This window comes from Coregonus clupeaformis, chromosome 11, assembly GCF_020615455.1.
Source record: "Coregonus clupeaformis isolate EN_2021a chromosome 11, ASM2061545v1, whole genome shotgun sequence".
NCBI lineage: Eukaryota > Metazoa > Chordata > Actinopteri > Salmoniformes > Salmonidae > Coregonus > Coregonus clupeaformis.
In genome coordinates, this window is record NC_059202.1 from 8,715,174 (window position 1) to 8,741,094 (window position 25,921).

Sequence of the window (25,921 nt, forward strand, 5' to 3'; positions counted from 1 at the left end):
TTTAAGAGTCACCCATATTGAAAACAATTAGACACCCTTTAACCCACACCTACACTTGTGTATCAATCTGATTGATGGATTGTGTTGTGCAGTGGCTCCTTCCACCTTCAAAGAATAGGCAAGAGGACCAACCATGGAGAATACATTTACATTTACGTCATTTAGCAGACGCTCTTATCCAGAGCGACTTACAAATTGGTGCATTCACCTTATAGCCAGTGGGATAACCACTTTACAATATTATTATTTTTTTTGGGTGGGGGGGGGGGGGGTAGAATGATTACTTTATCCTATCCCAGGTATTCCTTAAAGAGGTGGGGTTTCAAGTGTCTCCGGAAGGTGGTGAGTGACTCCGCTGTCCTGGCGTCGTGAGGGAGCTTGTTCCACCATTGGGGTGCCAGAGCAGCGAACAGTTTTGACTGGGCTGAGTAGGAACTGTGCTTCCGCAGAGGTAGGGGGGCCAGCAGGCCAGAGGTGGATGAACGCAATGCCCTCGTTTGGGTGTAGGGACTGATCAGAGCCTGAAGGTACAGAGGTGCCGTTCCCCTCACAGCTCCGTAGGCAAGCACCATGGTCTTGTAGCAGATGCGAGCTTCAACTGGAAGCCAGTGGAGTGTGCGGAGGAGCGGGGTGATGTGAGAGAACTTGGGAAGGTTGAACACCAGACGGGCTGCGGCATTCTGGATGAGTTGTAGGGGTTTAATGGCACAGGCAGGGAGCCCAGCCAACAGCGAGTTGCAGTAATCCAGACGGGAGATGACAAGTACCTGGATTAGGACCTGTGCCGCTTCCTGTGTAAGGCAGGGTCGTACTCTCCGAATGTTGTAGAGCATGAACCTACAGGATCGGGTCACCGCCTTGATGTTAGCGGAGAACGACAGGGTGTTGTCCAGGGTCACGCCAAGGCTCTTCGCACTCTGGGAGGAGGACACAACAGAGTTGTCAACCGTGATGGCGAGATCATGGAACGGGCAGTCCTTCCCCGGGAGGAAGAGCAGCTCTGTCTTGCCGAGGTTCAGCTTGAGGTGGTGATCCGTCATCCACACTGATATGTCTGCCAGACATGCAGAGATGCGATTCGCCACCTGGTTATCAGAAGGGGGAAAGGAGAAGATTAGTTGTGTGTCGTCAGCGTAGCAATGATAGGAGAGGCCATGTGAGGATATGACAGAGCCAAGTGACTTGGTGTATACCGAGAATAGGAGAGGGCCTAGAACTGAGCCCTGGGGGACACCAGTGATGAGAGCACGTGGTGCGGAGACAGATTCTCGCCACGCCACTTGGTAGAAGCGACCGGTCAGGTAGGACGCAATCCAAGAGTGAGCCGCGCCGGAGATGCCCTGCTCGGAGAGGGTGGAGAGGAGGATCTGATGGTTCACAGTATCAAAGGCAGCAGACAGGTCTAGAAGGACAAGAGCAGAGGAGAGAGAGTTAGCTTTAGCAGTGCGGAGACACAGAGAGGAGCAGTCTCAGTTGAATGACCAGTCTTGAAACCTGACTGGTTTGGATCAAGAAGGTCATTCTGAGAGAGATAGCAAGAGAGTTGGCTAAAGACGGCATGCTCAAGAGTTTTGGAGAGAAAAGAAAGAAGGGATACTGGTCTGTAGTTGTTGACATCAGAGGGATCGAGTGTTGGTTTTTTGAGAAGGGGTGCAACTCTCGCTCTCTTGAAGACGGAAGGGACATAGCCAGCGGTCAAGGATGAGTTGATGAGCGAGGTGAGGTAAGGGAGAAGGTCACTGGATATGGTCTGGAGAGGAGGGGATAGGGTCAAGCGGGCAGGTTGTTGGGCGGCCGGCCGTCACAAGTCGCAAGATTTTATCTGGAGAGAGAGGGGAGAAAGAAGTCAAAGCATAGGGTAGGGCAGTGTGAGCAGGACCAGCAGTATCATTTGACTTAACAAACAAGGATCGGATGTCGTCAACCTTCTTTTCAAAATGGTTGACGAAGTCATCCACAGAGAGGGGGGGGGGGGATTCAGCAGGGATGAGAACGTGGCAAAGAGCTTCCTAGGGTTAGAGGCAGATGCTTGGAATTTAGAGTGGTAGAAAGTGGCTTTAGGAGCAGAAACAGATGAAGAAAATGTAGAGAGGAGGGAGTCTAGTTTTCCTCAATTTTTCCGCTCGGCTGCCCGGAGCTCTGTTCTGTGAGCTCGCAATGAGCTATATTATTGTTTGTCCTCGTGTCTGTGCATGTTTTTCAGTATAAAGTACTCTGCAGCCACTTAGTGTGGACACCAGGTGAGACCACACACACAGATTCCTGTAAAACATTGTCTCTTTTTAACTACTTTATTTTCTCAATAACAGTCTCTCTCCTTCACTTCATCCCTCTCCCCCCTTCTCCCTAAATCCTCTAGGTTATATCAGCTCTGTCGGTGAACCCCTCCCGCATCTGAACTGGCTGACACAGGGGGCACAGCATGATCAGAGGTGAGAGGTCACTTGGTCGGGTCAACAGGAAGTATTATTAAAGAGATGATTTACATTGAAATACAGAGAGATGTAGTAGTCCCAGAGTGAATGATACAAGGTCAGTTTTGCATTTCACCTACTGATGATTGATGACTGACAGTGTTAGACAAAAAAAAACAAGGCTTAATCATGCGCTCTCTCGCCATCTGTCTCTCATCTGCAGGTATGTTTTGATGTGAGAGAGAGTGCCAACCCCCAGTCCCGTCATCACCATCTCCCCGCTTTTAAAATAACCTTCGGGCCAACTGGGGACCCAAGGCTGTTAGGAGACACCGCTAGAGACACTATTATGAAATTGTGATGAACTGAGAGAATATTAGGGTAGCATTGTAATTCATTAATCATATGCTCTCTTCCCTGCTCCACTGTTCTTACCTCTTTCCCCTTCTGTCTTTTACACTCTTTCTTACACCTCTCTACCCACCTCCTCTTTCTTCCTCTGTTTTTATAATGCACACCAGATGTGCATTGAAGTACAGATTGAACTTGTATTTAGAATATAATATTACAATTATAATATTTATAATGCATGTATTATGTATTTATAACACTTGGATAATTAACTTCTTTCAATAAAGCTTTTCACATTCTCTACCGGAGTTGGTTCACATTCTCTACTGGTTGAAATTAAGTCTCTCATTTGATGAAATACTACACCTATCCTGTGTCCTCAGATCAATGCAAATGAAGGAAATTATATAGTGAGATGAACCGGTTTTAGAGTATTTACATGATGCATAGGAAGTGTAGTGTACTGTTTTTTAAATTCTGTTTCTGTATAAATGAATACAAATCAGCCTTTAACTAGTTAAATAATGTTTGTAGTCTATTGCATAGTTACAATGTGTAACCATTGATGTCCCAGGACCAGGATTGGTAAACACTGTTGAAGTGTATAATTGTAATACATACATGCAGACAGTGTTAATTAAAAGGCAACAACAACTGCCCAAGTTACACCAGGAACGCACAATCCCTCCATCAGTGTTCAGACTGTCTGCAATAGGCTGAGAGAGGCTGGACTGAGGGCTTGTAGGCCTGTTGTAAGGCAGGTCCTCACCAGACATCACCAGCAACAATGTCGCCTATGGATACAAACCCACCGTCGCTGGACCAGACAGGACTGGCAAAAAGTGCTCTTCACTGACGAGTCGCGGTTTTGTCTCACCAGGGGTGATGGTCGGATTCACGTTTATTGTCAAAGGAATGAGCATTACACCGAGGCCTGTACTCTGGAGCGGGATCGATTTGGAGGTGGAGTGTCTGTCATGGTCTGGGACGGTGTGTCACAGCATCATCGGACTGAGCTTGTTGTCATTGCAGGCAATCTCAACGCTGTGCGTTATAGGGAAGACATCCTCCTCTCTCATGTGGTACCCTTCCTGCAGGCTCATCCTGACATGACCCTCCAGCATGACAATACCACCAGCCATACTGCTCGTTCTGTGCGTGATTTCCTGCAAGACAGGAATGTCAGTGTTCTGCCATGGCCAGAGAAGAGCCCGGATCTCAATCCCATTGAGCACGTCTGGGACCTGTTGGATCGGAGGGTGAGGGCTAGGGCCATTCCCCCCCAGAAATGTCCGGGAACTTGCAGGTGCCTTGGTGGAAGAGTGGGGTAACATCTCACAGCAAGAACTGGCAAATCTGGTGCAGTCCATGAGGAGGAGATGCACTGCAGTACTTAATGCAGCTGGTGGCCACACCAGATACTGACTGTTACTTTTGATTTTGACCCCCCCTTTGTTCAGGGACACATTATTCCATTTCTGTTAATCACATGTCTGTGGAACTTGTTCAGTTTATGTCTCAGTTGTTGAATCTTGTTATGTTCATACAAATATTTACACATGTTAAGTTTGCTGAAAATAAACGCAGTTGACAGTGAGAGGACATTTATTTTTTTGCTGAGTTTAGAATGCGGCACGTGTATAACTACAAACAGTTAGCTATTTCCGAGTTTCCTAGTTCCAACTAGTGCCTGAAAGCGGCATTGGAACATACAAAAATACTTGATAGACAGGACAAGCATCGGCGTTGTTTTCTTCCCACAGAGAAACAAATGTATTTCCACACACAGCGAATGAACATGCCTATGATAAATAATGCTTATGAACCACAGCACCGGAAGAAAACACATCATAAAACAAAACACTCATTAACTCTGCTGTAGCTGGCTGTTTGTTGGCCTACTGCAAGCTCTTTAAATGGGGTTTCCTATAGCCACAAAATCAGGTTAGCAGTGTGGTTAAGGTTAGGGTTAAGGTTATTTATAACATTAATAATAGATAAAGAGTGACCCAGGGACCCTGGGGAGCTACAGGCTATATCCTCACCTGATAAAAGATGGTATAATGAAGGTTAAAGATGCTATACTTTATGTGTTTCCAAAATGAAGTAAGGGGCCAGATGCCTTTTCATTTTCAATGTGCATGACAGCTATGGCTACTCTTCCACAAGCCTTCTGTTGAAAAATAATGGTACTAACAGAGAAGTGTTGGCCCAAAAAACGAGAGCTATACAGATAATACTGATCACAATGTGGGGTTCTGGAAAACAGTGAACTTCACTAACAGCACTGAGATACCATAAGGTTTTTTGGATGTAGCCCATGTGTCACCCTTTCCCCTCTTTCAAATGCATGCTTCTTTTGTTAACTTTGCTAAGAGACCTATGCACAGACATCAACAGGAGTTCCTTCGAATGCCAGCAGCATGCCACCCTGCATCCCACTACTGGCTTGCCATTGAATCTAAGCGGGGTTGGTCCCTGGATGGGAGACCAGGTGCTGCTGGAAGTGGTGTTGGAGGGCCAGTAGGAGGCACCCTTTCCTTTAGTAAAAAAAAAATCCCAATGCCCCAGGACATTGCCCTGTTCAAGGTGCCGTCTTTAAGATGGGATGTTAAACAGGTGGACTGACTCTCTGTGGTCACTAAAGAGCCCATAGCATTTAGTGTAAGAGTAGGGGTGTTAAACCCGGTGTCCTGGCTAAATTCCCAATCTGGCCCTCATACCATCATGGCCACCTAATCATCCCCAGCTTCCAATTGGCTCATTCATCTCCCCTGTAACTATTCCCCAGGTTGTTACTGTAAATGAGAATGTGTTCTCAGTCAACTAACCTGGTAAAATAAGTGTAAAATAAATAATGTCCAGTCCCAGTTGACTAACATGATTTGCGACAAGGTCAAGGATGTCTTTTTAGCCTAATTAGTCAAAGCAGAGTACTGTGGATAGACACACAATGAGCTATATTCAATCAAAATCAGCTTCCAGAGGTTTCAGGGGTAAGACAAAACAACATTCTTTAACTGTTTAAATAATCATCCAGCATCCAGTTGAATGTCTTTCTGTTTTAATGATTGATTTATTGACATTACTATAGGGTCTATATACAAAACATGAAATGTAGATCTGTATTGGATCACCTCTCTCCCACCACAGCATCATTGCTGAAAGATTTTACCACTGCTATAACCATTAACAGTTGGGAACCCCATGCATCTACAGTGCATTCAGAAAGTATTCAGACCCCTTAACTTTTTCCACATTTTGTTACGTTACAGCCTTATTCTAAAATGGATTAAATAAATACAAATCCTCAATCTACACACAATACCCCATAATGACAAAGCGAAAACAGGTTTTTCGAAATTTTTGCACATTTATTAAAATAAAAAAACAGAAATATCTTATTTACATAAGTATTCAGACCCTTTGCTATGAGACTTGAAATTGAGCTCAGGTGCATCCTGTTTCCATTGATCATCCTTGAGATGTTTCTACAACTTGATTGGAGTCCACCTGTGGTAAATTCAATTGATTGGACATGATTTGGAAAGGCACACAACTGTCTATATAAAGTCCCACAGTTGACAGTGCATGTCAGAGCAAAAACCAAGCCATGAGGTCGAAGGAATTGTCCGTAGAGCTCTGAGATAGGATTGTGTCGAGGCACAGATCTGGGGAAGGGTACCAAAACATTTCTGCAGCATTGAAGGTCCCCAAGAACACAGTGGCCTCCATCATTCTTAAATGGAAGAAGTTTGGAGTCACCAAGACTCTTCATAGAGCTGGCCGCCCAGCCAAACTGAGCAATCGGGGGAGAAGGGCCTTCGTCAGGGAGGTGACCAAGAACCCGATGGTCACTCTGACAGTGCTCAATAGTTCCTCTGTGGAGAACAGAGAACCTTCCAGAAGGACAACCATCTCTGCAGCACTCCACCAATCAGGCCTTTATGGTTGAGTGGCCAGACGGAAGCCACTCCTCAGTAAAAGGCACATGACAGCCCACTTGGAGTTTGCCAAAAGGCACCTAAATGATTCTCAGACCATGAGAAACAAGATTCTCTGGTCTGATGAAACCAAGATGTAACTCTTTGGCCTGACTGCCAACCGTCACGTCTGGAGGAAACCTGGCACCATCCCTACGGTGATGCATGGTGGTGGCAGCATCATGCTGTGGGGATGTTTTTCAGCTGCAGGGACTGGGAGACTAGTCAGGATCGAGGGAAAGATGAACAGAGAAAAGTATAGAGAGATCCTTGATGAAGACCTGCTCCAGAACGATCAGGACTTCAGACTGGGGCGAAGGTTCACCTTCCAACAGGACAACGACCCTATGCACACATCCAAGACAATGCAGGATTGGCTTCGGGACAAGTCTCTGAATGTCCTTGAGTGGCCCAGCCAGAGCCCGTAGTTGAACCCGATCGAACATCTCTGGAGAGACCTGAAAATAGCTGTGCAGAGACGCTCCCCATCCAACCTGACAGAGTTTGAGAGGATCCGCAGAGAAGAATGAGGGAAACTCCCCAAATACAGGTGTGCCAAGCTTGTATCGTCATACCCAAGAAGACTCGAGGCTGTAATCGCTGCCAAAGGTGCTTCAACAAAGTACTGAGTAAAGGGTCTGAATACTTATGTAAATGTAATATTTCAGTCTTTTATTTGTAATACATTTGCAAAAATTTCTAGAAACCTGTTTTTGCTTTGTCATTATGGGGTATTGTGTGTAGATTGATGAGGGGAAAAAACAATTTAATCAATTTTAGAATAAGGCTGTAACCTAACAAAACGTGGAAAAAGTCAAGTGGTCTGAATACTTTCCAAATGCACTGTATATGTTATAATAAACTACAGTATGTACATAACAACACCATATGTTTAAACAATTGATCTGTTTGCTCGCTTAATTCAGCCTATCATCCTGGCCCATTCAGCTACTCGGGATGTAGGGGAAGGGTTGGCCGTTGATAATGTTGACTCAAAAGGGTAATTCTAATGATTTGATTCCAAACCAGTGAGCAGGTAGAAGGTGTTACAGTAGGCTTGCTTGTAAACCAGTCACAGCTATGTTGGATTCCTCATACATAGAGATCCTTTTAAATTACTAGAGGGACTATGGGTGTGTTCGTAAATTCAATCTGGAGTGCCAGATCGCGCTCCGCAAGCTCTCCGAGTGTGCTCTGGGCGTTCGTAAATTCGGAGCGTTTCGCGCTTGGATCGTTCAGAGCGCACACTGGACGCTCTGGCCGAGGAGTAGGGTTGATCTGAGCGTTCTGCCCTCACAATGGCAGTCAAGCACCCAAGCTAACTGGCTAAAGTTGGCTAGTTCGCTAGCTACTTCCAGACAAATGAGAGAACACCTCACTCTGACCATTTTACTCGCCCTAGCAGAGCTGGTTAGGTTGTTTTAATTACGCTTTTTGCCAACGTTTACTGATACCGGCCATATTCAACTGTTGTTGAGCGTTCGTAAATTAATCTGAAATCGGAGTAGATAGCAAGAGCGAATTTACCCTCAATATTCCAGAATGTGTTGAAAATGGCAGCCATATTGGTCAGGGAGAAATCCAAGCCAGTTTAATTGTAATGAACGGCAGTAGAGGCATAATCCCGATTGTATTTATGTAGGCAAATAAAAGTAAGGCATATGATATATCAGACATTGTGTAAAATAATTATTGTCAACCTAAAATATTGTCATATAATTATAAATACAGTTTATACAGGTTTTATACACATTTTCTGTATAGCCTCTAAAATATATGTAAACAGATCATAAATGTCTACATTTTTGTTTTTTTGGAAAGCTGTGAGTGCTATTATATGATACAATATCAGTATTTGTTGCATTTATAACTTGTCTAAGTTCTATCATCAACTGATTTCAGCCAATGTATGGCTGTGGATTGACTGTATTCTTTGAATGGAATGTTGGCATATTGGCAGTTAATTTGAAACATTTATGGAATCATTCCTCAAACTGGCTGGCTGGCTAGCTAGCTAACAAACATACAGTGCAGATAAATTCTTCAAATTCAAATTTTACACAATATCTTATCACAGGACTGGCAAACAAACCATGGTTGACCAACTCCCTGACCAAAACGGCTGCCTTGATCCATCATAAAAAGGATAATGCCCATTCTAGAACAGTTAGTGTGGGAGAGGTGGACAAATTATAGTTAACAATCAATAATGACAAACCTGGCATTGACAACAGATGAAAAGCTACTAAGGATGGTAGCTGACTCTATTGCAACTCCTATCTTTCATATCTTTAATCTGAGCCTAGAGGAAAGTCTTTGTCCTCAGGCCTGGAGGAAAGCCAAAGTCATTCCACTACCCATGAGTGGTAAAGCGGTCTTTACTGCTTCTAACAGTTTAAAGTTTTAATGTCACATGCACAAGTACAGTGAAATGCCTTTCTTGCAAACTCAAAACCCAACAATGCAATAATCAATAACAATGTAATACTAGAAAAAAAACACTTGAGAAATAAGAAGAAATATGAAAAACACAATAACTAAGTAGGCATACTATATAAAGGGTCAGTTCCAATACCATATTTACAATGTGCAAGGATACTGGAGTGATGGAGGTAGATATGTACAGTACCAGTCAAAAGTTTGGACACACCTACTCATTCAAGGGTTTTTCATTATTTTTACTATTTTTTACATTGTAGAATAATAGTGACGACATCAAAACTATGAAATAACACATACGGAATCATGTAGTAACCAAAAAAGTATATTTTATATTTGAGATTCTTGAAATAGCCACTCTTGGCATTCTCTCAACCAGCTTCATGAGGTAGTCACCTGGAATGCATTTCAATTAACAGGTGTGCCTTCTTAATGCGTTTGAGCCAATCAGTTGTGTTGTGACAAGGTAGGGGTGGTATACAGAAGATAGCCCTATTTGGTAAAAGACCAAGTCCATATTATGGCAAGAACAGCTCAAATAAGCAAAGAGAAATGACAGTCCATCATTACTTTAAGACATGAAGGTCAGTCAATATGGAACATTACAAGAACTTTTAAAGTTTCTTCAAATGCAGTTTCAAAAACCATCAAGCGGTATGATGAAACTGCCTCTCATTAGGACCGGCACAGGAAAGGAAGACCCAGAGTTACCTCTGCTGCAGAGGATAAGTTCATTAGAGTTACCAGCCTCAGAAATTGCAGCCCAAATAAATGCTTCACAGAGTTCAAGTAACAGACACATCTCAACATCAACTGTTCAGAGGGGACTGTGTGAATCAAGCCTTCATGATCGAATTGCTGCAAAGAAACCACTACTAAAGGACACCAATAAGAAGAAGAGACCTGCTTGGGCCAAGAAACTCAAGCAATGGACAATAGACTAGTGGAAATGTGTCCTTTGGTCTGGAGTCCAAATTTGAGATTTTTGGTTCCAACCACCGTGTCTTTGTGAGACGCTGTGAGGGTGAACGGATGATCTCCGCATCTGTTACAAGACCATGGTGCTTGCCTATGGAGCTGTGAGGGGAACGGCACCTCCGTACCTTCAGGCTCTGATCAGTCCCTACACCCAAACGAGGGCATTGCGTTCATCCACCTCTGGCCTGCTGGCTCCCCTTCCTCTGCGGAAGCATAGTTCCCGCTCAGCCCAGTCAAAACTGTTCGCTGCTCTGGCACCCCAATGGTGGAACAAGCTCCCTCACGACGCCAGGACAGCGGAGTCACTCACCACCTTCCGGAGACATTTGAAACCCCACCTCTTTAAGGAATACCTGGGATAGGATAAAGTAATCCTTCTACCCCTCCCTTACCCCCACCCCCCCAACAAAAACATATTGTAAAGTGGTTATCCCACTGGCTATAAGGTGAATGCACCAATTTGTAAGTCGCTCTGGATAAGAGCGTCTGCTAAATGACGTAAATGTAATGTAAATGTGTATTTCCCACCGTAAAGCATGGAGGAGGAGGTGTTATGGTGTGGGGGTGCTTTGCTGGTGACACTGTCTGTGGGACTATAATTAGTTTTTCAACAGGACATTGACCCAACACACCTCCAGGCTGTGTAAGGGCTATTTTACCAAGAAGGAGAGTGATGGAGTGCTGCATCAGATGACCTGGCCTCCTCAATCCCCCGACCTCAACCCAAATGAGATGGTTTGGGATGAGTCGGACCGCAGAGTGAAGGAAAAGCAGCCAACAAGTGCTCAGCATATGTGGGAACTCCGTCAAGACTGTTGGAAAAGCATTCCAGGTGAACCTGTTTGAGAGAATGCCAAGAGTGTGCAAAGCTGTCATCAAGGCAAAGGGTGGCTATTTGAAGAATCTCAAATCTCAAATATAATTTAATTTGTTTAACACTTTTTTGGTTACTACATGATTTCATATGTGTTGTTTCATAGTTTTGATGTCTTCACTATTATTCTACAATGTAGAAAATAGTAAAAAACTAAAGAAAAACCCTTGAATGAGTAGGTGTGTCCAAACTTTTGACTGGTACTGTTTAGGGGTAAGGTGACTAGGCATCAGGATGTAAGATAAACAGAGTAGCAGCAGCTTGTATGTGAATGGGTGTGCTTGTGTGTTGAGTCAGTATAACTGTACGTGTATGTTATGTGTGAGTGAGCAGATGATGGAGTGAGTGTGTGTGTTTGAGTGTGTAGGGCCCTGTAAGTGTGCATAGAGACAAAAGTTAAAATTAAAGGTAAATAAGGATACAAGGTTAACTCAGATATTCTGTGTAGCTATTTTGTTAGCTACACTCTAAAAATGAGAGGTTCAGGGAAGTGGTCTGAAAACTTTCCGAATGCACTGTAGATGTCCTGGAAGGCAGGGAGCTCGGCCCCAGTGATGTACTGGACTGTCTGCATCACCCTCTGTAGCGCCACAGCTGTATAACTTTTGGAGGATTTGAGGGCCCATGCCAAACTTTTTCATCCTCCTGAGGGGGAAAAGGCGCTATCGTGCCTTCTTCACAACTGTGCATGTGTGTTTGGACCATTTTAAGTATTTTGTGATTTGGACACTGAGGACACTTGAAGCTCTCGGCCTGCTCCACAGCGGCCTCGTCGATGTGGATGGGGGCGTGCTCGCCCCCCCATTTCCTGTAGTCCACGATCTTCTCCTTTGACTTACTGACGTTAAGGGAGAGGTTGTTGTTCTGGCACCACACTGCGCATGCTCTGAGGATGCACCCTGGAATTCCGTCGGGCCCTGTGGCCTTGAGGGTGTTGACCTGATTAAATACCTTTTTCACCCTAGATCACTATCTGTCACCTCAACATTTTCTCTCAACCTGTGTGCACCTACGCTGTAGACGTTCATTGATAGGCTAGGTTTTAGCAACCTCATGATGGGTACAGGGAAAATTAGAGTATCATGTAGTAGCCTAAACCTATCTATGTTACATTGAACTGGGTGAATGGAATATGAATGACAGTCATCCAATATGCTGTAACAGAAATAAGGCCATGCTCAGGGAAAAAAATTTTGTCCTCCCTCATCATAAACGGCACCGACCGCCACTGGTCAGACCTCAGTAAGACTAGCTGTCGCCATTGGCATGGCTAATGGGGATCCTAATATTTCAAATCAATTATAATTCCTAATTCTATGTCTTCATACCTCTTTGGCTATCCGTTATAAAGTAACTTCCCTCGAAACGTCTACTCTGTTAACCCTGACTACATTTACCACCCATCTGTCTGGAAGTTTGTTCGCAAACATTTTAACACATTTTCCAACGTTTCAGAATGCTGTGACTCTTGAATGCCTTCCCGATTATCTGATTGGCTGGAGCGTTTCAGCTGGCGTGAACGACGCTTCAAGTTGACGTGGATGCATGTCTAGTTTCGTTTTTTTGGTCCTTCTTATCGAAGTTTGTTTCAGCATCATTTCAATTGATGAAAGTTTTTATTTACTGTTAGCTACCTTTTCAAAATGTCCTCTGTTGAAGAAGGTGAATGTAGTCGCGGCTTGGATCAGCTCAACAAATTCGAGAAACTGTCGGGGAGGCCTCCCATCAGAGACTCAGGTTTGTAGCTAGCTAAACTGTAGTTATTATTCTAGCTAACGTTAGCGGCTATCCATGTAAAAGTACCTAGCTGGATTTAGCTAGCTACAGTAACTAACTGGCGAGCAATCTAAACAGCTAGATAGCGTAATTGTTTAGGAAGGTAGATCTTCGAATTACAATATTAGAGACAGATGATGAACTTTAGCTGTAACCAAGTATTCTCTCCAGCGAACTAACTAGCTTGCTTGATACGGAAGCAAGCTGTCAACTGTCATGCAAACAAGACTAACTAATGGTGGGAAGCATGCATTTTCTCTATACATTGCCAGTGATTTGTATTTGTACTACTAAATTTGCTGAGTAGATCTGTTTCCATAGGCAATACTGAAGTAATGACAAATAAGTGGCAACCACAGTTTTGAAACAACTCATGCACAGATGAAAGATGGGAAAAGTATCTTTGACTCGAGTCAAAGATACTCCAGGTTCTGAGGGGTTGGGTAGTGTGACAGCCACTTATGCGGTAGCTGCACCACCTAGGCTGTGTTTTTCTCTCTCTCTCTGGGTAGCTGTATGTGTGTTTGTCAAAACAACAATACTCAATGGACAAGCCACTTGTCTAGCCTATTTGGTTAGACACTAAACAGGCTTGAACTGAACTCCACCAAAAGCCTATGTGGAGTGTCGGTCTGTCTGTTTTTGTAATGTTTTTGGGGTTTTGTTCTCTCTGCTAATTGTCTGTGTGTGCACATGTCTGTATCATGGCTGGTGTTTGTGGTTGGTGATGACTGGCAGGCTCTAAGAAGAGAATAAGATGGCTTCAGGCTCGGCGGATCTTCTCCCCTTCGTGCCCCAACTTCCGCATCCCTAATAGGTTTCTGGGAGAAGGTGGGTAACTGTAACACCTCTAGACTGCAGCCAAGACGTCCTCTCTCTTCACCGACCAATACTAACGCAACTCTAGTGCCCTCAGACTCCGCTAAAGAATGAGGGATTCAATTTAAGCTGGCCCGGGTTGAACCGGGATATGGCCCGTCACGTGACCGGGCGAAGCCAGTGAGGGAGGGTGCGCCCTGCTAAAACTGAACAGTAATCTGCGCCACTTGGCCATCTTGTCAATAAGGCATCATGAAGCATCGTTCAGAAACATACATATCTTTTCCATGAAATATGTTTGAATTTTCAAACTAGGTTTAATTGAGAATGCAGATAAAGCATTTTTATTAAACGCAATCACTTTTGCATAGAAAAACACAATCCTACATATTACTCCACGTGCTTCACCTACTGCACGTCACTTTTGTTTTGAGCCGACTTCGCTGTCGGCCAGAACGGGGCATTAATGGAATCCCTTCAATGGCAACTCTCTCCTACAGTTGGTGAAGCACTAATGTCCTCCTCTCTGCCCTTTCACCTCCTCTCGCACTCCCTCGTCCAGTCTGCAGTGCTTCTCTTCTTCCTCCTATTGTTTTCCATTACTGTTTCCTCCTCTCTTCCTATCTAAACAGCCTCCTTTCCCTCTCCCTTGTAATGGTTCTCGGTCCACTCCACCTCTTCTCTTCCTTCCTGTTCTCTTTTATCACTTGCACTTCAAATCATCCCTCCTAGCAAGAGTCTGTCTCTTACTCTGATTGGCCATGGTTCCTCCTCTTCTCACTCATCCTCTTCAGTTTTCTCTATTGGACCCAGGGGCTTGCTCTCCCTCAGTGTCTCTCTGGGTTTGGAAGTACGTTTGTCATGGAGTTTTCTGAGGTCTCTCTGTTCTATTTTTCTCTCTGTGAGTCTGTCATGTTGTTGCTCCTATAACGATTGTCATAATTGTTATAAAGGCAATAGACCTCAGTGCGCCTAGAAAAAAATCACCCAAATGAAAGTGGTTGCAATGATTACTTCACTGTACCGCAGCCCCTGAGTGCCATGGAGAATACACCGAGCTGCCCCTGAGTGCCATGGAGAATACACCGAGCGCAGATTCATGACAGGCATGCTTGCACCATTACCACAAAGAAAACAGCTTGTTACCTCAAATATTTTTCATTGTGCTCCTTAATGTCTTTGTGCTCCTAAATTTTTCAACTTAGGCTCACACCTGCTCCTTGTATATATGTTTTTTTTTTTTTAAGTCAGCGTAGAGACCTGGACCTGTACCTCCTATTTTCCTCAGTGTCTGAAAGTAGATACATTTGACTATTTGATCGGTTATTCCACTAAAAGCATTCCTCTGGTCTTGTCAATGTTTTTTCTTCTTCTTGAGGATCAATGATTCCATAGGGCTATTGTTTGGTCCTCTGTTGTTTACACAAACTCATCATACTGAAATTATGGGATGGACAGTTAATCATTACACATAGTGAACTCGACCACCTTCACAGTGAAAATGTTACAAAGTATGTCAATAAGATATGGTTAATTATTCATTTAACATGCTGACTTTCTCCAAAGCTTGTCATATAGGGAGTACTTTAACCACATGCTTGCTATTGTGATGGCTAGGCCTATTTATCTAGATTCTTAAATCATCAGAAATGTTTTAGCATTTGCATGTTGAAAGCTGTCTGCTTGTATAGGCATACACAGTGCAGACATGTTGTTGGTAATCTGAGCAGCAGATGAAATAATTACTAGAGGGGTAATGGCTCTGGGTTGAAATCTGATGGAAACCCGCTGGATTACTTCACTGCAGTTTATAATACACATTTATGTCTCTAGATCTGTCGTCTATGACACACAGCTGGGAAATGACAGAGACTAGGCCTACACATCTATGGCTCTTCAGCCCATGCAAATCACGTTTTTAGATTGGAATCTAGATGATGTTTCAGGCTGCATTCCATTCCAAATAATGGTCCCTTCCGCTCTGTTGTTCCTGCCCTCACTCCCCCTCATGAATCTGTCTGGACTAAATAGGTGAAAACAATATGGCAGAAAGAAACTAGGTGGCGCTATTGCTTACAAAGTTATCTCAGATCCACAAAGGGCAGTAAAGGAGTGCAAGAGGAAGGGGGGAAAAAGTCCCCTCCTTCCCCCACCCTTGCTCCCTCTTCCATCCATGTAACCCCGCTCTTTACTCACCTCCCCCCTCAGGTCACTGTGCCCCCCCGGCCCGCAGCGGACACCGGTGTGTGGCAGACAGTGCCAACCTGTATGTGTTTGGAGGGTACAACCCTGACTTTGAGGAGGCAGGTGGCTCGGAGAACGAGGATTACCCTCTATTCAGGGAGCTGTGGAGGTTCCACTTTGCCACGGCTACCTGGCAACAGGTCCACACAGAGGGCTACATGCCCACCGAGCTGGCCTCCATGTCTGGTAAGGGGAAGAGTTGAAGATGATCTGTCCTTTATGTACCCATCCATTGCAAAATTAACTTGCTTAACCATTATTATCCGTTCCTGGTTAGACTAAGAACAGACAGTTGGACAGTTTGTTTTGTGTTTTTCTCTGTGTGTCTCAGCTGTCTTACACGGCAACAATCTATTGGTGTTTGGGGGCACTGGGATTCCTTTTGGAGAAAGCAACGGGAATGACGTCCATGTCTGCAACGTTCACTACAAACGCTGGAAACTGCTCCACTGCAGAGGGAAGAAACCCAACCGAATCTACGGGCAGGTAAAGAGCTCTTATCTGCTCTCACCACCTGAGCTGTCCCACTGACACATTGTGTGGTCTGTGGAGAGTTAGCGGTTAGCTTCAAACCTGGGCTATGGCATCTTCCAATACTCCTACAGTGCATTCAGAAAGTATTCAGACACCTTGACTTTTTCCACATTTTGTTGCCTTATTCTAAAATTGATCAAATAGTTTTTTCCCCCTCATCAATCTACACACAATACCCCATAATGACAAAGCAAAAACAGGTTTGTATAAATTTTAGCAAATTTTATAAAAAATACAAAATGGAAATATTACATTTACATAAGTATTCAGACCCTTTATTCTGTACTTTGTTGAAGCACCTTTGGCAGCGATTACAGCCTCAAGTCTTCTTTGGTATAACGCTAAAAGCTTGGCACACCTGTATTTGGGGAGTGTCTCTCATTCTCCTCTGCAGATCCTCTCAAGCTCTGTCAGGTTGGATGGGGAGTGTCGCTGCACAGCTATTTTCAGGTCTCTCCAGAGATGTTAGATCGGGTTCAAGTCCGGGCTCTTGCTGGGCTACTCAAGGACATTCAGAGACTTGTCCCGAAGCCACTCCTGCGTTCTCTTGGCTGTGTGCTTAGGGTTGTTGTCCTGTTGGAAGGTGAACCTTCACCCCAGTCTGAGGTCCTGAGCACTCTGGAGCAGGTCTTCATCAAGGATCTCTCTGTACTTTGCCTCGATCCTGACTAGTCTCCCAGTCCTTGCCGCTGAAAAACATCACCACAGCATGATGCTGCCACCAACATGCTTCACTGTAGGGATGGTGCCATGTTTCCTCCAGACGTGACGCTTGGCATTCAGAACAAAGAGTTCAATCTTGCTTCTCATGGTCTGGGAGTCTTTAGGTACCTTTTGTTAAACTCCAAGAGGACTTTCATGTGCCTTTTTACTGAGGAGTGGCTTCCGTCTGGCCACTCTACCATAAAGGCCTGATTGGTGGAGTGCTGCAGAGATGCTTGTCCTTCTGGAAAGTTCTCCCATCTCCACAGAGGAACTCTGGAGCTCTGTCAGAGTGACCATCAGGTTCTTGGTCCCTAACCAAGGCCCTGTTCCCCCGATTGCTCAGTTTGGCCGGGCAGCCAGCTCTAGGAAGAGTCTTGGTGGTTCCAAACTTCTTCCATTTAAGAATGATGGAGGCCACTGTGTTCTTTGTACCTTCAATGCTGCAGAATTTTTTTTGGGTACCCTTCCCCAGATCTGTGCCTCGACACAATCCTATCTCAGAGCTCTAAGCACAATTCCTTTGACCTCATGGCTTGGTTTTTGATCTGACATGCACTGTCAACTATGGGACCTTTTATATAGACAGGTGTGCCTTTCCAAATCCAGTCCAATCAATTGAATTTACCACAGGTGGACTCCAATGAAGTTGTAGAAGCATCTCAAGGATGATCAATGGAAACAGGATGCACCTGAGCTCAATTTCGAGTCTCATAGCAAAGGGTCTGAATACTTATGTAAATAAGATATTTCTGTTTTTATTTTAATAAATGTGTAAAAAATTTCGCTTTGTCATTATGGGGTATTGTGTGTAGATTGAGGATTTGTATTTATTTAATCCATTTTAGAATAAGGCTGTAACGTAACAAAATGTGGAAAAAGTTAAGGGGTCTGAATACTTTCCGAATGCACTGTATATGACTTCCTTTCCCTGTCTCTTTCCTGACCTCTGATCTGAAAAGATTGGCTCGGTCAAAGTAAATAACTGACATAATTATTTTCTTTGTTAGTCTAACCTACTATAACGAATCGCCTAATTCTGAATCCCTTGGCTTGACAGTTAGGAAACTCCCCTCACAACCATGTTCTCTCTCCCTCTCATACCTCCCTCCTTCCAGGCCATGGCCATCATTAATGGCTATCTGTATGTGTTTGGAGGGACGACAGGCTACGTTTACAGCACAGACCTGCACAGGCTGGACCTGACTACCAGGGAGTGGACCCACCTCAAGCCCAACAACCCCCCTACAGACCTGCCTGAGGAGAGGTCAGTCACCCCCTATACCTCATCATCTAGTTACACACACACACACATCTTAATCCCTCTCTTTCTCCCTCTTTCAGGTACAGACATGAGGTAGCCCATGATGGACAGAGAATATACATCCTAGGAGGCGGGACTTCCTGGACATCATATCCTCTAGACAAAGTACAGTACAGGAGGATGGAACGCTGTATGTATGATGGTTGTTTTACTGACATACTTTTAACATGGGGATTTACGTTCTGTTCCCCCCTCAGATACACGCCTACAACTTAGAGACTAACTCCTGGGAGGAGATCATCACTAAACCTCATGAAAAAATAGGTTGGTTGCATAAGGGTCTATGTTTTTCGTATACACATTACTGTGCACGCGTACACAGATCAGTAAACTGATGCGTGTCCTGTTGTCGTTGTCAGGGTATCCTGCAGCACGACGGTGTCACAGTTGTGTCCAGGTCAGGCAGGGTAAGAACTTTACATCTGTTTTAATAGGAATCAGCTCTGTGTGTGTCCAGGCTAGGGTTACCAGAATTTTCAGTAATATTGGTAAATAACAGGTAATTTATGGTAACTTTTGGTAATTTAGACTTGAATAACTTGCAAATCTTTTTACAATCATAAAAAAATAAAGTGTGTATATATATATATATATATATATATATATATATATATATATATATATATATATATATATATATATATATATATATATACAGTGCCTTGAGAAACTATTCCCACCCCTTGACCTTTTTCCACATTTTGTTGTTACAGCCTGAATTTAAATTTGTCACTGGCCTACACACCATACCCCATAATATCAAAGTGGAATTTCGTGTTTAGAAATTTTACAAATTAATTAACAATTAAAAGCTAAAATGTCTTTAGTCAATAAGTATTCAACTCCTTTGTTATGGAAAGCCTAAATAAGTTCAGGAGTGAAAATGTGCTTAGTAAATCACATAATAGGTTGCACTCACTCTGTGTGCAATAATAGTGTGTAACATGATTTTTGAATGACTACCCCATACGTGCATATATCTGTAAGGTCCCTCAGTCGAGCAATGAATTTCAAACACAGATTCAACCACAAGACCAGGGAGGTTTTCCAGTGCCTCGCAAAGAACGGCACCTATTGGTAGATTATTATTATATTATTATTATTATTATTTAAAAAATTAAAAGCAGACATTGAATATCCTTTTGAGCATGGTGAAGTTATTACACTTTGGATGATGTATCAATACACCCTGTCTCTACAAAGATACAGGCGTCCTTCCTAACTCAGTTGCTGGAGAGGAAGGAAACTGCTCAGGGATTTCACCATGAGGCCAATGGTGACTTTAAAACAGTTAGTTTAATGGCTGTGATGGGAGGTAACTGAGGATGGATCAACAACGTTGTAGTTACTCCACAATACTTACCTAAATGACAGAGTGAAAAGAAGGAAGCCTGTGCAGAATAAAAAACACAACACCACTGAGTACCACTCTTCATATTTTCAAGCATGGTGGTGGCTGCATCATGTTATGGGTATGCTTGTCATCGGCAAGGACAAGAGTGTTTTTTTGGATTAAAATAAACGGAATAGCGCTAAGCACATGCAAAATTGTGGAGGACAACCTGTTTCTCTGCTTTCCAACAGACACTGGGAGACAAATTCAGCTTTCAGCAGGACAGTAACCTAAAACATAAGGCCAAATTTAGTTGCTTACCAAGACGACATTGAATGTTCCTAAGTGGCCTAGTTAGAGTTTTTACTGAAATTGTTTGGAAATCTATGGCAAGACTTGACAATTGCTGTCTGGCAATGATCAACAACCAACTTGACATAGCTTGAAGAATTTAAAAAAGAATGTGCAAATATTTCACAGTCCAGGTGTGTAAAGCGCTTAGACTTACCCAGATGATTCTAACATGTATTAACTTGGGTGTGAATACTAAATGATGTTTCTTGATTTAATACATTTGTAAACATTTCTAAAAACATGTTTTCACGTTGTCATTATGGGGTAGTGTGTGTGTGTAGATGGGTGAGAATCTATTTAATCCATTTTGAATTCAGGCTGTGCCACAACAAAATGTCTAAGTCAAGGGGTATGAATACTTCCTAAAGGCACGATATAGTATATATTGTGCATTAGTTTCTAGTGGATAGACCATGGTTCACAAGAAAATAGGCTAATGGGAAAAAAGCATCAAATCAAACCCTCATATTAAACACCAATGGTATTCACTAAGTTGATGGTTTATATTTAGAATGTTTTACAGCTTTGTCATTCTATAAAAATAAAATCCTCTTATTTGATATACACTGAGTATACCAAACATTATGAACACCTTCCTAATATTGAGTTGCAACCCCTCCCCTTTTGCTCTCAGAACAGCCTCTATTCATCGGGGCATGGACTCTACAAGGTGTCAAGCGTTCCACAAGAATGCTGGCCCATGTTGACTGCAATGCTTCCCACAGTTGTCAAGTTGACTGGATGTCCTTTGGGTGGTGGGCCATTCTTGATACATACACACTGGAAACTTGAGTGTGAAAAACCCAGCAGTGTTGCAGTTCTTCACACAAACTGGTGCGCCTGACACCTACTACCATACCCTGTTCAAAGGCACTTCAATCTTTTGTCTTGCCCATTCACCCTCTGAATGGCACATACACAATCCATGTCTCAAGGCTTAAAAATCCTTCTTTAACCTGTCTCCTCTTCATCTACACTGATTTGAAGTGGATCAACAAGTAACATCAATAAGAGATCATAGCTTTCACCTGGTCAGTCTGTCATGATGGAGCAGATGTCCTTAATGTTTTGTACACTCAGTGTATTTTACATGTGATAAGGCCACACAGAGGGCCAGAGATAATTACATAAACCTGTGATAATCTGAAGTACCCATGTGATAAAATCCTTAAATTACCAAAGTTCTGGTAGTTTACTAGTAAACTTTGAAAGTTACCAATAACATACCTAGGCTATGGACTGGGAGTCAGTGTTCATCCCTCTTTCTCTCTCCCCCAGAGGTGTTTCTATGTGGGGGTTACAACGGGGAGCTGATCCTAGCTGACCTGTGGAAGATCAACCTGCAGACCTTCCAGTGGACCAAGCTACCCACGATCATGCCTGAGCCTGCTTACTTCCACTGTGCTGCAGTCACACCGGTCAGTACAACACACACACTTTTCTGGATGTACGATTTTCGATCACATCTTTTTTATTTTTTTATTTCACCTTTATTTAACCAGGTAAGCCAGTTGAGAACAAGTTCTCATTTACAACTGCGACCTGGCCAAGATAAAGCAAAGCAGTGCGATTAAATGTAGCAAGTTATGGAGGTAAGGCAATAAATAGGCCATAGTGCAAAATAATTACAATTAGTATTAACACTGGAATGATAGATGTGCAAGAGATGATGTGCAAATGGAGATACTGGGGTGCAAATGAGCAAAATAAATAACAATATGGGGATGAGGTAGTTGAGTGGGCTAATTTCAGATGGGCTGTGTACAGGTGCAGTGATCGGTAAGGTGCTCTGACAACTGATGCTTTAAGTTAGTGAGAGAGGTAAGAGTCTCCAGCTTCAGAGATTTTTGCAGTTCGTTCCAGTCATTGGCAGCAGAGAACTGGAAGGAATGGCGGCCAAAGGAGGTGTTGGCTTTGGGGATGACCAGTGAGATATACCTGCTGGAGCGCATTCTACGGTTGGGTGTTGCTATGGTGACCAATGAGCTAAGATAAGGCAGAGATTTGCCTAGCAGTGATTTATAGATGGCCTGGAGCCAGTGGGTTTGGCGACGAATATGTAGTGAGGACCAGCCAACAAGAGCGTACAGATCACAGTGGTGGGTAGTATATGGGGCTTTGGTGACAAAACGGATGGCACTGTGATAGACTACATCCAATTTGCTGAGCAGAGTGTTGGAGGCTATTTTGTAAATGACATCGCCGAAGTCACGGATCGGTAGGATAGTCAGTTTTACGAGGGCATGTTTGGCAGCATGAGTGAAGGAGGCTTTATTGCTAAATAGGAAGCCGATTCTAGATTTAACTTTGGATTGGAGATGCTTAATGTGAGTCTGGAAGGAGAGTTTACAGTCTAACCAGACACCTAGGTATTTGTAGTTGTCCACATACCCTAGGTCAGACCCGTCGAGAGTAGTGATTATAGTCGGGTGGGCGGGTGCCAGCAGCGTTCGATTGAAGAGCATGCATTTCTGTTTGAAAAAGCTAGCCTTTGCTTTCCTAACTGCTTGTGTATATTGGTTCCTAACTTCCCTGAAAAGTTGCTAATGCAGTACACCACATGATGCGGAGGTGTATTTAGAGGGTAAGTTAGTCAGGATGATATCTATGAGGGTGCCCATGTTTATGGATTTAGGGTTGTACCTGGTAGGTTCCTTGATAATTTGTGTGAGATTGAGGGCATCTCGTTTGGATTGTAGGATGGCCGGGGTGTTAAGCATATCCCAGTTTAGGTCACCAAGCAGTATGAACTCTGAGGATAGATGGAGGGCAATCAATTCACATATGGTGTCCAGGGCACAGCTGGGGGCTGAGGGGGGGTCTGTAGCAAGCGGCAACAGTGAGAGACTTATTTCTGGAAAGGTGGATTTTTAGAAGTAGGAGCTCAAACTGTTTGGGCACAGACCTGGATAGTATGATAGAGCTCTGCAGGCTCTCTCTACAGTAGATTGCAACTCCACCCCCTTTGGCAGTTCTATCTAGACGGAAAATGTTGTAGTTGGGGATGGACATTTCTGAATGTTTGGTGGCCTTCCTAAGCCAGGATTCAGACACTGCTAGAACATCCGGGTTGGCGGAGTGTGCTAAGGAAGTGAATAACTCAAATTTAGGAAGGAGGCTTCTGATGTTAACGTGCAGAAAACCAAGGCTTTTACGGTTACAGAAGTCAACAAATGATAGCTCCTGGGGAGTAGGCATGATACTGGGGGCTGCAGGGTCTGGGTTAGCCTCTACATCACCAGAGGAACAGAGGAGGACTAGAATAAGGATACGGCTAAAGGCTTTAAGAACTGGTCTTCTAGTGCGTTGGGTACAGAGAATAAAGGGGGCAGATTTCCGGGCGTTGTAGAATAGATTCAGGGCATTATGTACAGCCAAGGATATGGAAGGATATGAGTACAGTGGAGGTAAACCTAAGCGTTGGGTAACAATGAAAGAGAGAGCATCACTGGAGGCACCGATTGAGCCGGTCTCGGCGTGTATGGGGGGTGGAACAAAGGAGCTATTAGAGGCAGTTTGAGAGGGACTTGGGGTTCTACAGTGAAATTCTATAATAATAACTAACTGGAACAGCAATAGGCAAGGCATATTGACATGGGAGAGAGGAATAAAGCAATCACAGGTGTTATTAGAGAGAGCGAAGACAACAACTGGTAATGGCGATGAAAGTTTGGACTGAGGCTAAACAGATAAACAGGACAGGGTACCGTGTAAAGGAACAGTCCAGCAGGCATCAGCTGTGCAGCTGAGTGATCATAAGGTCCAGTGAACAGCAATATGTGAGTCCGAGAGCAGTTCGAATTGGTGCTACAGCACAGCGAGCAGGAAGCATGGCTGTTGTTTGCGTGTGCTAGCGGGCCGGGGCTAGCAGATGGAGCTTTGTGTTCGTCGTAACGGGAAGCCTGTTGAAACCACAGACGATTACGTCGGCAGACCAGTCGTGATGGATCGGCGGGGCTCCGTGTCGACTCTAGGAGGTCCTGTCCGGTTGACAGAGAGGTAGATAGCTGGGAGATGTGCCTGACTCGAGGATAGCTCAAGGCTGATTAGCCAACAACATCCATTTGGTTGCAGCTAGCTAGTTGCGATGATCCGGTGTTAAAGGTCCAGTGATTTAGTGATTCAGGCTGAAAATCTGATATGTTCTGGGTCGATAACGCGCTGTGCAGACTGGCCGATAATAGTCCAGGCTAGAGCTGGCTGGTAGGTAGTGCAGGCCACAGACAATGGTGAAAAACCGCTAACGGTGGCTAATAGCAAGTAGCTAGTTAGCTGGCTACTCCCGTCCGGTAGACAGAGTGGTAGATAGCCGGGATATGGGCCTGGCTCGAGGCTAGCTCAAGGCTAACTGGTGCTTGCTTCGGGGGTAGTGGTGATTAGCCTACAGCAACATCCATTCGGTTGCGGCTAGCTAGTTGCGATCTGGTGTTAGTGTCCAGTGATTCAGTTATTCCGGCAGAAAATCCGATGTTCTGGGTGAAAACCGCTAACGGTGGCTAATAGCAAGTAGCTAGTTAGCTGGCTAGCTAGTTTAAACTGGAGATTCTAGATAAAGGTGAGTAAATAATAGAATCCGTTCCACATTGAGTGAGGCGGGTTGCAGGAAAGTATATTTAGTAGAAGGATGAAAAGTGTGATGGGGAAATATGAACGAAAAATACAAAAAACAGGCTATTTACACGGACACACAACAAAGAACATGACCGCACTGCTACGCCATCTTGGATCTCTCTCTCCTCTCCCAGGCTGGCTGTATGTATGTGCATGGTGGGGTGGTGAACATGTCAGAGAACAGGAGGACTGGGTCTCTGTACAAGGTGTGGCTGGTGGTGCCCAGCCTGCTGGAACTGACCTGGGAGAGGCTGCTCAAGGCCTTCCCTCGCCTGGCCCAGCTCTCCTCCCTGCAGCTACTCAGCCTGGGCCTCACACACACCCTCATCCAGCGCCTCAAGTAGACCACCATGGCTGACGTGGGAAAAGGTCAAAGCAAGGACAGCGGTGAAGGGCAATGGATTGTGGATGGAACTGAGTTGACTTCCTGCCACCAATGAGCAGAGCGACTGAAAGGCCAACGGAACAATGCAGAGGTGTGTTGGCATGTCTGGGAATGGACTGAGGGAACTGATGTACATTGTGGACATAACGTCAGGTCATCCTCAAAAACAAAAATATTGGATGCCTATTTTTTTTTTGTGGATGTTTTTAATGTGTGCACTTTGACTGAGTTTGAAATCCCAAGTGGAATGTTTGACATTTGTGTTGAGTCCCTGGGACCTGGTGTATTTCAGGGTGGGTTTGCCTTCATATTTCAGCAGCCATGGCTTGACTAGGAGACAGTGGAGATTTAGTAGGAATTGGAGTTCACTGAATGCTGCTTATTTCATCCTTTTATATGTTTAATAATAATATGCCATTTAGCAGACGCTTTTATCCAAAGTGACTTAGTCATGTGCGCATACATCTTTACGTATGGGTGGTCCCGGGGATCGAACCCACTACCCTGGCATTACAAGCGCCATGCTCTACCAATTGAGCTACAGAGGACAACTGCATGTTTGCATGCAGCTGACAACATTCATCATACCCATTATCTTCAGTAGTGTTTCAAGGCACTCCAAAGGGCTTTACAGTCTACGCAAAGGAGCCGATGGAGGTTAGTTTGCGTAGCGCTCTACGTAGTTCTATGTATTTTTGGAGCTTCGTTTGAGTAGACTGTGAAACCACTGTGGAGAGCCCTTAACTCTACTTATTAATTCCCCCCCCACACACACACACACACACACACACTCTTTACAG

General features: G+C 44.1%; 1 protein-coding gene across 2 annotated transcripts; it reads left to right on the plus strand.

The window, feature by feature from the left end:
• The first annotated feature begins 12,565 nt into the window (after positions 1 to 12,565).
• Positions 12,566 to 25,593, plus strand: LOC121576377 (kelch domain-containing protein 10). Of its 2 annotated transcripts, XM_041889466.2 has the most exons (10): positions 12,566 to 12,776; positions 13,554 to 13,646; positions 15,843 to 16,064; positions 16,210 to 16,364; positions 18,233 to 18,381; positions 18,459 to 18,543; positions 18,636 to 18,702; positions 18,798 to 18,845; positions 21,404 to 21,543; positions 24,871 to 25,593. In XM_041889466.2, exons 1-10 carry the CDS (start codon positions 12,683 to 12,685, stop codon positions 25,078 to 25,080), a joined length of 1,263 nt encoding a protein of 420 aa, XP_041745400.2. In that variant the 5' UTR covers positions 12,566 to 12,682; the 3' UTR covers positions 25,081 to 25,593. The 2 variants fall into 2 exon arrangements, with proteins under 2 accessions (XP_041745400.2, XP_041745401.2); XM_041889467.2 differs by lacking the exon at positions 13,554 to 13,646.
• The last annotated feature ends 328 nt before the right edge of the window (positions 25,594 to 25,921 follow it).

What these genes read in the sequence shown, in the direction of transcription:
- LOC121576377 (XM_041889466.2), top strand. Translation starts at nt 12,683, where the DNA reads ATGTCCTCTGTTGAAGAAGGTGAATGTAGTCGCGGCTTGGATCAGCTC. An exon ending in CGAGCTGGCCTCCATGTCTG is followed by an intron (nt 16,065 to 16,209) that starts GTAAGGGGAAGA and finishes TGTGTGTCTCAG; the next exon opens with CTGTCTTACACGGCAACAAT. An exon ending in CATCATATCCTCTAGACAAA is followed by an intron (nt 18,544 to 18,635) that starts GTACAGTACAGG and finishes TTCCCCCCTCAG; the next exon opens with ATACACGCCTACAACTTAGA.